The sequence below is a fragment of the Perna viridis genome, chromosome 2 (genome assembly GCF_037379345.1).
Source record: "Perna viridis isolate PV_CMFRI_1.1 ecotype Kerala chromosome 2, ASM3737934v1, whole genome shotgun sequence".
In the NCBI taxonomy this organism is placed as follows: domain Eukaryota; kingdom Metazoa; phylum Mollusca; class Bivalvia; order Mytilida; family Mytilidae; genus Perna; species Perna viridis.
In genome coordinates this window covers 61,015,819-61,029,354 of record NC_142446.1, presented here as the reverse complement: position 1 = coordinate 61,029,354, position 13,536 = coordinate 61,015,819, and the positions used below count along the sequence as shown (strand labels likewise).

General features: G+C 36.0%; 1 protein-coding gene across 1 annotated transcript; it reads left to right on the top strand.

The window, feature by feature from the left end:
- The first annotated feature begins 10,377 nt into the window (after positions 1–10,377).
- Positions 10,378–13,236, top strand: LOC148626326 (uncharacterized). The gene is made up of 3 exons (XM_088571098.1): positions 10,378–11,765; positions 12,213–12,330; positions 12,871–13,236. The coding sequence occupies exons 1-3, from the start codon at positions 10,378–10,380 to the stop codon at positions 13,234–13,236; spliced, it is 1,872 nt and encodes a 623-aa protein (XP_088427224.1).
- The last annotated feature ends 300 nt before the right edge of the window (positions 13,237–13,536 follow it).

Here is a 13,536-nt window from a genome sequence, read left to right as displayed (position 1 = left end):
TATTATTTTTTTTTGGGGGGGTGGGGGTGGAGGGTGGATAATATCACCTAATTTGATGAAAGTTTTTTTTTTGAAAGGTAATCAAGAGTAATCACGGGTACCAAGATTCTATCGGAATTCAAAAGAATGTAATCCAGGGACAAAGACCAGACATGGAAAACAGGCACATAGACCAAAGAACATAAAAAAAACAAAGTATAATGTACAAGCAACAAAAGTAAAGGAGTAACTCTGACTCCACTAAAAACTTAGAGCATAGACAAGGTGCACCGGTAGGATAAGTATCCTGTTTTTTTTCTGGAAACACCTACCGACAAACAATAGTAATGAACGGTTCCTAACTAAATAATGTCCCAGAAAGCTTTACTTAATCTGATCATTGTTAGATACAATCCAGATAAACAACTGTTCAATGGTTTATTGTAACTAAGAAAACTGATGATAGATTGTATAAATGTTGTACAAAGTATGACACAATCAATAGATGGTATAAATGAGGAATTTTTAGGTCATGGAAAATACCCAAATTATTAAAAAAAAAAAAAACATCAAACTACAAATTGTTTAAGAAAATGGTATAGGTTTTATTTGATTTAATACAATTTATAATGTTTAACAGGTTATGACATGCCCTATAAACTTCACCAAATCTAACGATGGAAAAATTTCACGTCATCAATACAAGTAGCATTTAATACAAAATCAATTTTAGATAAAAATACGCTTCTTAGGATAAAGTCATTCTCAATATCATTAAACATGACTCTCTTACAATATACTCTGCCCAAGGATTTGTTCTATTTTTAGAAGTGCATTAAAATTCCAGGATTGATTTTAACATCGAGGCGATCAACACAATAACGTATTAGCATGAAAATAATATAACCTACAAAATGCCAACTTCGGCACATTAAATAATGATGTTCATGGGGATAGAGTTGTCAATGACAATCACGTGATTAACTTCCTAGGGCACCGACCATTTTTATAACGAGGGTGAGGGGGCCTAGGATTTTCAATGTTTCTAAATATTTTTTTTGCTCATCTTAAAATCACTTTATTTTTTTCAATAGCAAATTAATAATAATATTTTTCAGGAATATGGCAGATTTTTTTTGCCAGTCAACTTTACGATAAAAACTAAATGGAAAATATTATATAAATATCAAGGGAGGGCATATGAAAGTAAAGATTCAGTTCAATCAGACATTTTATTCTTTTTAAGACCAAATAAAATTAGTTAGTAGATTTACATCCCCTCCCGCTCCTAAAAAATGACAACTTAAAAAAAATGGGACGAGAATTTCAAAATCAGGATTTTTTCACCTCAATATCTTGTATTTAGGCGCTATAGCATACAAATCTTTCAATTCTTGGTAACCAAAATAATGTTTCGTCTCTGAAACTGATGTGGCTATGGATTTAGAACATGTATGTTTACATCAAATAGCTAAAATTAGGCTAGCAAATATCTATAAAATAATAATAATAATAAAACAAATAAAATCCTCCCAACCACCCAATATTTTGGGTGAGGGTTGGATGAAATTTACTTCGCTTAAACAAGACATGGCTTCGTCTGTAGCCAGGAAATGGACGAGTAGTCCGAATTTCCTCTGACCCTGCAACCCTCCTCCTTTTTATTTGGATATTGATATGTCGGGTTGGGGTCAGAACGATGTGCCATACAAAAAGTTAGAGATTTAGCGGTACCGCGGAGTATCGCCTTTCAACGCTTGTAACGACTTTCAAGTTGAAATTGTGCATGTCATACCTACATAGTTCGATTCCGGAATCATTTTCCTGTATGCTGATACCAAATTTGCTAAAAATATTACATTTATTATGGAAGTTTCGATAATTTTCCACGAGAGACCCTGTCTTGTTGACATTTTGAACCGTAATAGAGAGCAAACTCCGGAGCATTGGTCTCTTCCATGCCTGCACTACTTTTGCCATTCCAGAATATTATAAATGTTTTGTTTGTCAGAGACAACTTGAAAACACTGGGTTGTTGACCTTGACCATCGGGTTAAATGTTAAGTTTTTTGTAATGCTATAAAATCAAGAATATAATTTAACATTCATATGGATTTCTCGATTTATTTTGTGGGACTATTATACCATATTTTCTGTAGAATTAATTACAGAAACGGAAAATGATGGATTACATATAGTGATGACATTAATGTACTGGGTCTATGCTCCCAGTTTTCAGTAGAGCAAGATTACTCATTTACTTTTTATATGATAGAAAAAAAATTGCATTTCTGATGGTATAGCACTTACGTCATCTGTGGATACTTTGTCTTCGTGCAAATACTTGAATATTTTGTTCAAAACAAGGAAGGTTGGTATTGATTTTGTGGGCCTGAAACATGTACTGGTCAGCATTCTATAGAATTATTTATATAACAGTTTTGGAAGGAAATATTGTGATGGGCCAGAAACTCATTCATTAACATAACATAAGCATTGCATTCACAAACAAAACAAAAAAAAACATTGAAATGTCAATCGGTTTCAAAACGAAATAACTCAATCATCATTCCATTCCTTGTGTTACCATTAGATCATTGAAACCTACAAAAAATGTACACTTACATTACTAAATTAATTTCAATATTGTAGACATTCTGCTCTTAAAGCTTTCAAAATGTAATATTATAAGACTGTTCTACGAAGATTTCGAAATACAATACCTGTTCAACCCTCTTTACTTTGCATGTCGAACTGCAAGCTGATGTAAAAAGAAAATATTCGCTGTTGTATTCTTTTTCAGAGTTGAAGCAATCGAAAAATTTTTAACTTGGTTCAAATCAAGATAAATGATAAAACAGTTGAGAAATTTGAATCATTCCTCCTTAAATTGTAAAGAATTCTATTTCTGATGTGAAGAATTCACTTATAATAATTTAGGAGTATGTTAATAGTGGACTGCAGATCAATAGACAATATACATGTATATATGTCTTTATTTCTTTCGTTTAAGAAGAATAACATCCACGAAACATAACACATTGTACAAACAAATCAAACTAATTCTGTATATTCAGCTTTGAACATTTACTTCATTATTTTGATATGAACAAATAAATTTTGCTTACAAATAAATGTCTATTATGAAGTCATTCAAGAAATATTCATCACTCCTGTCTCCTATAGTATCTAAAACAGAGAAACATTACAAAAATTGGTCACATGCTGTTATTCAAGGTTGTGACTAACTACATACTCTTACATGACTTTCTAGTCAAAATTAGGACAATCTGTCAAGACACGATTTACTTTTTAAGTTCATTATCAATAGTAAATAAACAAGGGTGGATTCAGGACTTCTAATAGAGGGATGTAAACATAATTCAATGCAAAGCGAAGCTTGACGTCTGGTTAGAGGGATGTAAATATTATTCAATGCAGAGCGAGGCTTGATTTCGTGCTTGCTAAAATAATAGGGGGCCAGTTGCTACCCTTTAGATCAGCCACTGATTTACATTTTGTAGAAATCAATACAAGTATGTTCATATCAAAGGTTTTGCAATAATTTTTAGCCATATTATAAACTTGGCAGAATAAAGTAAAAAAAAAAAATTAAGACTTTCAACAGGTTCTCACTAGGCCATATTTTTTTTTTTATAAAAATTAGTGTACCATACAAGCTTATATACTTACAATCAAGTAAATGGTAAGGAATAGTTATCCGGCTGTTGCATAATATCTGTCCTACGAAGCAAAAATATAATAAAATTAAATGACAAAAAAAAAAAAACAAAACAAAACAAAAAAAAACAAAAAAAAATGAATTATAAATTGGCATTGAATTTAACACTGGCGGGACTACTATTTATTGCATTAGAGTCGAGCAGACGATGCATCTTGTGCTGTATTCAATCAAAAACGCTAATCTGTATAATTTATTTTTGTAAAGATTTTTATAAAACGAATATTCGTCACCGTCAAACATTCGTAACAATTTACATTTCTCGCATACAATCAAAATCGTAACATTAATGCTAGGATGTACTGCCTGTAACGTCATCAGCCAGCACTCCACAGTTTAGTTTAGTTTCGCACTTTTGGCTAGGGATGAAAAATGACATAAATGGAAACCGGTGGTTGCTATAGTGATTAAAAATGTTGAATCTATTGCTGATAAAACATTTTCTGAAAAAAGGGGACCTTTAAAAGTATTTTGCAATTTTTTTCAATGACAATTTGACTTCATTGTGAAAGTGAAAGTAAGTAAATTTTTTTACCATGCTAAATTTAATAAGTGGATTACAAAGTGAAATAGCTCAAAATCTAACCGGCGATGCCAATATGAGAAAGGGGTTTTCGAAGGAAAAAGTTTGAACAGTTTCAGGGGATGAAATAAAAATTTCAGATATTTTGCGGGAAATTTGATATTTTTAAACCTGATTTTATGAACTTTTTTTGTACATTTTCGCCTATTTTTGCATGGTTTCTATGGTAACCCTATATGCTGTGGGTAATTTTTTTTACAGAAAATTTTTACTGCATCCTGAAGGCCTTGGCTTGAGCTATTTCTAGGTATATAGATTTACAGATGCTTGACAATTTTTTAAAGTGATAAATGTTACAAAGCATCAGATTACTAGACCAAAATTAGGCAGTTCTACAATACTTGTGGAGTGCTGGCTCAGCCATGTTGGCTTCACGGGCAACCCGAGTTCAACTTGGAGGCCACTTCGGCGAAGTTCGACAAACGAAAAAAGCCGAATGCAGTGATTAGTGGAGGAACGTCAACGGTACGGAACTGGAGCTGCTTTGGAGTTTGAATAGAGAGTTAGGGGGGGGGGGGGCTTGTTACCTTTGGAACGGAACGGAACAGAAACGATTTTTAAAACCGGAATCTAACAGAATAATTCAAAATTCCGCTGAAAAATTACGTGCCCGCTACCCTTCCGTACCAAAGGTAACAAACTCCGCCTACTCTCTGTTACGGTTCAAAATGTCAACAAAACAGCGTCTCTCGTGGAAAATTATCGAAACTTCCATAATAAATGTAATTTTTCTAGCAAATTTGGTATCAACATACAGGAAAATGATTCCGGAATCGAACTAGGTAGGTATGACATGCACAATTTCAACTTGAAAGTCGTTACAAGCGGTTGAAGGGCGATACTCCGCGGTACCGCTAAATCTCCAACTTTTTGTATGACACATCGTTCTGACCCGAACCCGACAAATCAATATCCAAATAAAAAAGAGGAGGGTTGCAAGGTCATAGGAAATTCGGACTAATGGACGAGGAGCCGCTTCTGTTTTTCTGAACCATAAGAGAGCACCAGCAAATTTGGGACTAGTGCAGGCCAGGAAGCTTCCCATGTGATAGCACGGTGAAGTCTTGGACTCGTGCAGGGAAGCAGCTCCCGTCACACTAAATTATGCATGGCCAATCTAGAGTGATCACATTGTATGTATTGTCTTTTTAGCACCCCAAAATATATCAATTAGGCCAGAAGCAATCTACGAGTAAATTCATGACCGTATATCATATCATATTAAATTCTTGCACACTTATATAGAAAATAAGGGCTGACAAGAGACAACCTTGGCATACTCCTATATGTACATTGAAGGATGGTGAGAGTGCTGAATTGTGGATGGTGTTTTTGTAAGGTCCTTGGATAATCTTTACTTTTTACTTTTTCCAGATGCTGTAGGGCTCCGTGCTGGTCCTGGTGTCAAAAGCATAGGCCCACAGCAGCGTCTAAAAGGCACCAAATAGTTCTCAGAATCCTGGCAGGGGGCTAGGGCGCTCTGCCTACAGAGCAACTGGGTTGTGTGCCCCAGGTAGTGAAATTGGGTAACCCTGGCATTTTATAGTATCATTTCTGGCCATTGTATTCTTTGCTTTTGAAGCGAGCTCGTTGATGCAGGTTGTTTTATCTTGTCTGATCTTTCTCTTAACTTATCTTACTTTCCTGATGCTTATGTTTCCTCGTCAACCAATCTTTCTGCAATCTTGTTTTGACCTGGTAAAGTTGTATCTTAACAGACCTATGCTTCTCATTTGTCTCATTTGTATCGTCAGATAACCATGGCTTATGTTCCTTCTTTGAGAATCCAAGTTCTTCTTTGCATGTGGTGTTATATGTGGATTTAACTCTCTCCCATATATATATAGATACCGTAAAGACATTATGTTATTAATTTTTCATTTACATTATTGTTTTTGATGATCTTCTTATTTCAATCCATGTGAATAAAATGTGCCAAATATTAGAGTAATTCCAAATCTTCATTAACAAAAAGCCAATTAAATTTTAAATTGTCTTCCAAATAATGAAAGTTCTTACATTGGTTTGTTACATTCTTTAATAATTCTGTTCTTATCTGGTCATAAAGAGGACTTTTTTTCTCGCTCAAGTCTTGAAAATTCCCGAGAAGAATTGGAAAACTACTGGTCAATTTTCAATGAACTTAAAAAAGAAATCGTATGTTCCTATACATAATATCCAGTTGGCTAAAGAATCATCAAACATTCAGTCACAGAAATTGTCTAGATCACGTCGCTCTGGTAGTTCCCGTCATACTCAGTCATCTGTGAAAAGTCAACTAGCACTACAAAAACGAGCAAAAGCAGAGTCTGAGAAGGTAAAACTGCAATTTCTGGAAAAGGAAACTCAACTTAAGAAGGAGCAATTCGAGGAAGGACTTGAGATTCAGATTTTAGAGCAACAGAAAGTTACTGCTGCAGCAGAAGCTGAAGCAACTGTCGCAGAAAAACATAGTCAGGTAGACATTGAAGAAGATCACATTCCTTCCTTTCATGAGGAATTGTCAAAGGAAGAAGTTACACCATTTGAAAAAACGTTGCATTACTTAAATGAACTCTCAAATAAAAACTCAGAAGTGAAACTTTCTACTGATGCACCTCCGTATATTTCAACGAATACCGCAACGTCCACACCATTTGTTAAACATGAAGTGTCAAAGGGTGCGACCTTGCCAAACACCACGTTTGTTCCCGAATTTCACCAGCAAGTTTATCAAACAACTACAGGGTGTAATCATAATGATATTAATTGTGGAACTTTCTCTTACTTAATAAAGAAAAATCTTTTATTGGAAAGTTTCCAGAAACAAAAGTTTGATGACAAACCAGATCGTTACTTAATATGGAAAACACAATTTCAAATTATGACTTCAGATATTAAATGCTCGCCGTTAGAAGAAATTACACTATTGACTAACTGTATCAGTAAAAATGCAGATGCATACCGTTTGGTTATGAGTGCACGTTCCGCCTATTCATTTAACCCTAAGGAGTGTTTGAAATTAATTTGGGCCCGAATGGACGAAAGATTTGGGTCGCCAGAACTTATCGAATCTACACTGAAGTCAAGAATTTCAAATTTACCAGACCAGATAGATTACAAAAGGTTATACGAATTATTAGATTTGTTAAACGAAGTTCAAGCAGTCAAAAACTTATAGCGCCATATTCTCATACCTGGACTCTTGGCATATGACCAATCGTACGGAAACTGCCCAGATATATTCAAGATAAGTGGATCACTCGCGTGGTTAATTTCAAGAAGCAAAATTCAGTACCGTTTCCTCCGTTCTCTGGGTTCGTCAAGCTTATTGGAGAGATTAGTTTGATTCGAAATAATCCTGGACTGGTATTTAATCAACCTAAAGAAACTGTAAAAGGCTTGAAAAGTAATTATAACATGAAAAGAAATACAAGTATTAACACACAAAACTGAAATAACAGCTGGAAATACTAAGTTGTTGTGTTTGATCCACAAAGGCTCGAAGCATACAGTTAATCAATGTAAAGCCTTTAGAAACAAAAGTTTGCAAGATCGGAAAAATTTTATAAAGTCCAGTAATGCTTGCCTGAGATGTTGTGAAACAACGGAACATTTTGCAAATAAATGTAAGGCCAAAAATACTGTGTGAAATCTGTAAGAGTGATAGTCAATGTTCTGCACTTCACCATGATCACGATTTTCACCAGAACAGTTCTCAAGATTCAGGGAAAAATTGCCTGTAGAGAGTACTCAAAAGCACGGCGAGGAGAAACCCTCAGAAGGTACTACTGTCAATGTTAACTATACCGAAGTCGTGGTTATTTTAGTGGTAAATCATGCGCAAGGATTGTCCCAGTTCGTGTGTTTCGGGAAGGCCAATCTGAAAACGTATGCTGTGCTAGACGATCGGAGCAATAAGACACTTGGAAAAGGTTCATTAATGGATATGTTAGGTGTACATTCTAATCCGGTAGAATACACTATGCAGTCATGTTCCGGTACAATTGTTATGAATGGAAGGGTAGCAGAAGGATTAGTCATTGAAAGTACTCATGATAATTATAGGATGAACTTACCGCCTGTCCTCGCGCCTGTCCTCGAATGTGACAACATTCTTGATAATGAAACCGAGATTCCAACATCAGATGTTGCCAGACATTTTGCGCACATGAGTGATATTTCTCAGTACTTACCTGAAAGTGACTCTGAAATGAAAATACTGTTATTGATAGGTCATGACCTACCTGATGCTCATCACGTAATTGATCAAAGAACTGGATCACCACAAGCGCCCTTTGCACAACGATCCCCTCTGGGATGGACAGTTATCGGTGATGTTTGTTTGTCAGGTCACCACATTTCGCCTGCAAATGTATACAAATCCTTCGTTAGTGATAATGGCCGTCCTTCTATATTTGAACCTTGTGAGCAGGTGATTAGTATTTCGGATGGTCTCATGAACACTAATAGAAAATCACAGGTAACTAGACTTAAAGAGTAATCAAGGGAACCAAGGTTATAGCGGTAATCAAAAGAATGTAATCCAGGGACAAAGACCAGACATGGAAAACAGACATACACAACAAAGAACATAAAGTAACTAAAATTATACATACAAAGTAACAAAAGTAAATGAGCAACTCGGACTCCACTAAAAACTGGGAGCATGGACCAGGTGCACCGGTAGGGTAAGCGTCCTCTGCTTTTCTAGAAACACCCGCCGAGTTGCTCATAAAAAGTCAAGTCCAGGGTAGACAAACGAGGAAAGGAAAACTATGACCCGTTGAATAAATCAGTTTTCATGGTGCTGATGGATACACCATAACGATCCACGAGTTCACGATGACGACCATAAAACTTCTGTAGTGATGACTTCAATCTTGTAGCAACATAACCCTGTTCCAGAAGCCCATTTGTTAGAGTTCTAGCGCGATACAAAAAGTCTGCGTAGTTTCGGCAAGCTCTGGTATAACGTATGAGTTGTGATATGAACACTCCATACGCAGGAGCCGAAGGGATGTTGCCACAGATGAAAGGAAAGTTGACAATTCTGAATATAAAGTCATCACGTTTGTCGTAAAGTTTGGTCAATAGTTTTCCTTTACCATCGATTTCTAAGTGTATGTCAAGATATGAGGCTGACTTCACAGTGTCTGTAGTATCCTTTATCTCAAGTTCTTTTGGGTAGATGCGATGTATCAAATCCCCGAAATTAGGATTGTTTAAAGATAATACGTCATCGATATAGCGGAAACTGAGATTGAAGGATCTATCTAAACGATATTCTTTCTTTCTGACCAGATCAGCTATAAAGTCAGCCTCATAAGAGTGAAGGAATAGGTCAACCAGTAAAGGTGCACAATTTGTTCCCATTGGAATGCCGACCTTTTGTTGAAAAACACGTCCACCACACTGGACAAATATGTTGTCGGTTAAAAATTCCAGCATTTTGTAAACATCTTCCTCTGTATATTTGGAAGATGATTCGGAATTATTTCTTACAAAGTATGAGGAATCTCTACCAAGAACTATATATTTGTATCTAGGTGTACCATCTTTTTTTGGAAAAACAACGATGTATAATGTTTTTAAGTCTGGATTTTAACTGAGTATGATACTGATAACTTAACATATTTGAAACAACAAACCTGGTCTTTCAGTTGATGATAGGAGTTTTCTCAAAATTATGGACAAAGAGTTTCATATCAGCACAGAATGGAAATGGACTGCACCACTACCATTCCGTTCACCAAAGGAACCGTTACCTGATAATTATCAGATGGCATTGAATCGTGCACGTTCCCTTGATTACACGTTAAGAAAGAACACTCAAAAGAAAGAACATTTGATGACATTCATGCAAAAAATCTTCGAGAACAATCATGCTGAAATAGCACCAGACATATCTCCAGATGAAGAGCGATGGTACTTACCTCTTTTTGGGGTTTATCATCCCCGTAAATTGGATCAGATACGTGGAGTTTTTGATTCATCAGCCAGATACAAAGGACTTTCTCTAAACAGACAACTGCTATAGGGGCCAGATTTAATCAATAGTCTTTTAGGCATACTCATTAAATTTAGAAAGGAAATGATTGCTGTAGTAGCTGACATTGAACAAATGTTTTATTCGTTCTTAGTAGATGAGGATTACCGTGATTATCTAAGATTTTTGTGGCATAAGAATACTATCTTTGAGAACCGTCACGTCATTTACAGAACGAGTGCACATGTCTTCGGCAACAGCCCCTCACCTTCGATTGCTATGTATGGTCTCAAACGAATCGGAGATTTAGCAGAGAAAACTCATGGACCAAAAGTAAAAGACTTTATAATTAACCATTTTTATGTTGATGATGGGTTGAAGTCTTGCTCAACCAGTGATGAAGCGATCGACTTGATTACCAAGACAGAAGATGCGATGAAGGTGCATGGTCAGTTAAGGCAACACAAATTTGCTTCAAACAGCAAAACAGTAATGGATGCTCTCGATTCAGAAGATATTGCTAAAAGTCTAGTGAATTTAGACTTTGAAAAGGACGTTTTAACTCAGCGCAGTCTTGGACTTATATGGAACTTGGGCACGGATACATTTAAATTTTGTATCTCTCAAGACGAGAAACCTGCAACTGGACGAGGAGTTTTACCTGTTATAAATAGTCTTTATGACCCATTGGGATTCATTTCACCTGTAACAATATACGGCAAGATCATACTCAGAAGAATTGTGGCAAACACTGTCGACTGGGATGAAGATTTACCTGAAAGTGAACTAACAGATTGGCAAAGATGGAAAGCAAACTTACCTCATTTGGAAACATTACGAATTCCAAGAGTAACAGTTCGTAATTTGAGTAACACTATCAGCAGGGAATTACTTACATATTGCGATGTATCCGAAACAGCAATTTCGGCAGTATCATACTTGAAGGTCACTTACCCAGACAACTCTACTTCAGTTGGATTTATTATAGAAAAATCTAAGGTTGCGCCTCTCAGTGGTCATACAATACCCAGATTAGAATTGTGCGCAGCAACTCTAGCTATCGAAGTTTCTCAGCTAGCAATCGAACATTTGCAACTTGATTTTGAACATGTCAAGTTTTTCAGTGATAGCCGTGTTGTGTTGGGATATATTAACAATGACATAAAACGTTTCTTTGTATATGTTGCAAACCGTGTTGCACACATTCGAAAATTCAGCAATCCTTCTCAATGGTTTTACGTACGTAGTGAAAAAAACCCAGCTGATATTGGCACTAGAGGAGTGAGTCCGATTGATATGCATAATAATGTTTGGCTCACTGGATCAAAATCGCCTATTTGTGACAATGACACACATCCGCTGGTAAGTCCTGATAACGACCGAGAGATTGGAACAAACTCGAAATCAGGGAGGAATCTACAAATGAACATAGTGGATTTAAGGAGAGCATGTGCTCAAGATTTTCAGATTGGGATAGATTTATTAAAGCACTTGTAATGATACGCAAATTTATTCGAAGTCATCCGAAATTGAAAAGAAGTGAACATGACACAAAAAGGATAGATCTTGTTCTTAGCACTGAAGCAATAGTGATTAGACATTGAGAGAAAGTTCTATGGTAAAGAGATTGAAAATCTTAATTCATTAAAACCTTTTAACAAAAACAGTGTTATCTATCAGTTAAACCCATTTTTGGATAAAAATGGTGTTCTGTGTGTCGGTGGTCGACTCAGAAATGCTCATTTAGAAGATAAATCTAAACATCCAGTCATTTTACCATCAAAACATCATGTGACAACCTTGATCGTTCGAAAATTTCATTCTGAGGTCATGCATCAGGGTAGACACATAACTGAAGGCCGAATTAGATCTGCAGGCTTTTGGATACTTGGTAGCAAAAGACTCATATCATAATTACTGTTCAAATGTGTCACATGCAGAAAGTTGAGGAAAGATTTTAGTCATCAGAAAATGGCAGACTTACCAGAGGAACGAGTGAGTTATGGAGATGCACCATTTACTTACGTAGGTGTTGATATGTTCGGACCTTTGGAAGTGGTTAGTCGTCGCACCCGAGGAGGTTCAGCAAACAGCAAAAGATGGGGTGCACTTTTCACGTCTCTCACTACACGTGCCGTACATATAGAAGTCCACATCTTCTTTCATTAATGCTCTCATGAGATTCGTGGCTATTAGAGGCAGTGTTTAAATTATTCGGTCAGACAGAGGGATAAATTTGGTAGGAACCGTTAATGAACTCAAGCTAAATTCAATCAATGTGGAAGATTCTGCTATGAACAAGTTTCTTAACAGTCAGGGCACAACTTGGATTTTTAATCCTCCTCACTCCTCTCCCATGGGAGGATTATGGGAGAGAATGATAGCCACCACACGTCGTATTTTTGAATCTATGATGTTGGAATACGGAGCATGAAATCTTACCCATGAGGTGCTTACAACCTTTTTTGCGGAAGCTTCATCCATAATCATCTCTCGACCGTTAGTACCGGTCTCAAGCGACACTGACAATCCGTCCATTCTGATACCTTCAACTTAATCACTCAGAAATTTTGTACATCACATAGTGTTGTTAACCAGATTGATCAGTCTCGTAAGGAGAACTCTGAACTTTCAGTTGATAGAGTATCGTTGTTGCGCAAACAATGGGAAAGAGTGAGGCATCTTACAGCAATATTCTGGAAGCGATGGAAGGTAGAATATTTGAATGTCCTTCAAAAACGACGAAAATGGAATTCTTCAGTGACAAACATGAATCAAGGTGATGTTGTATTAGTACTTGACAAAGAACTATCCCAAACTGCTTGGCCCTTGGGGCGCATTGTCAAAACCTTACCGAGTGATGGTGGACTTGTCCGCAAAGTAATTGTTCGTATTATCGTGGATGATGAACCAAAAACGTACGTTCGCCCTGTTCACGAAGTTGTAGTTTTGCTTCAAGAATAACAATTTGTTGTACTTTTTGTAGCGGTTTGCTATTGATTGATTATTTATCTATTAAAATTCCTTATGTTTCAAATTTTTTTTAGGAATTTTACTTTTTGGGATAAAAGTACATTAAACTCTTTAAATAAGTAAATTTTCTCAAGTATAGTTTCTTCTCATTTAAAAGTGCAGTATAATAGTTTCTTTATACATGTATTTGTATTTTTTAAGAATAAGAAAATTTTTCAAGTGATATTTTTTCAATATCAGGCGAGGAGTGTGCTGTACCCGTATCTGCGAATACGGAATTTTTCAGGTTCT

Bases quoted from the DNA above. Each gene is read 5' to 3' on its own strand.
- LOC148626326 (XM_088571098.1), top strand. From the start codon at position 10,378: ATGATTGCTGTAGTAGCTGACATTGAACAAATGTTTTATTCGTTCTTA. The intron at 11,766-12,212 runs GTAATGATACGC...TGTCACATGCAG, and splicing joins ATAGATTTATTAAAGCACTT to AAAGTTGAGGAAAGATTTTA. The intron at 12,331-12,870 runs GTTAGTCGTCGC...GTTGTTAACCAG, and splicing joins TGTTCGGACCTTTGGAAGTG to ATTGATCAGTCTCGTAAGGA.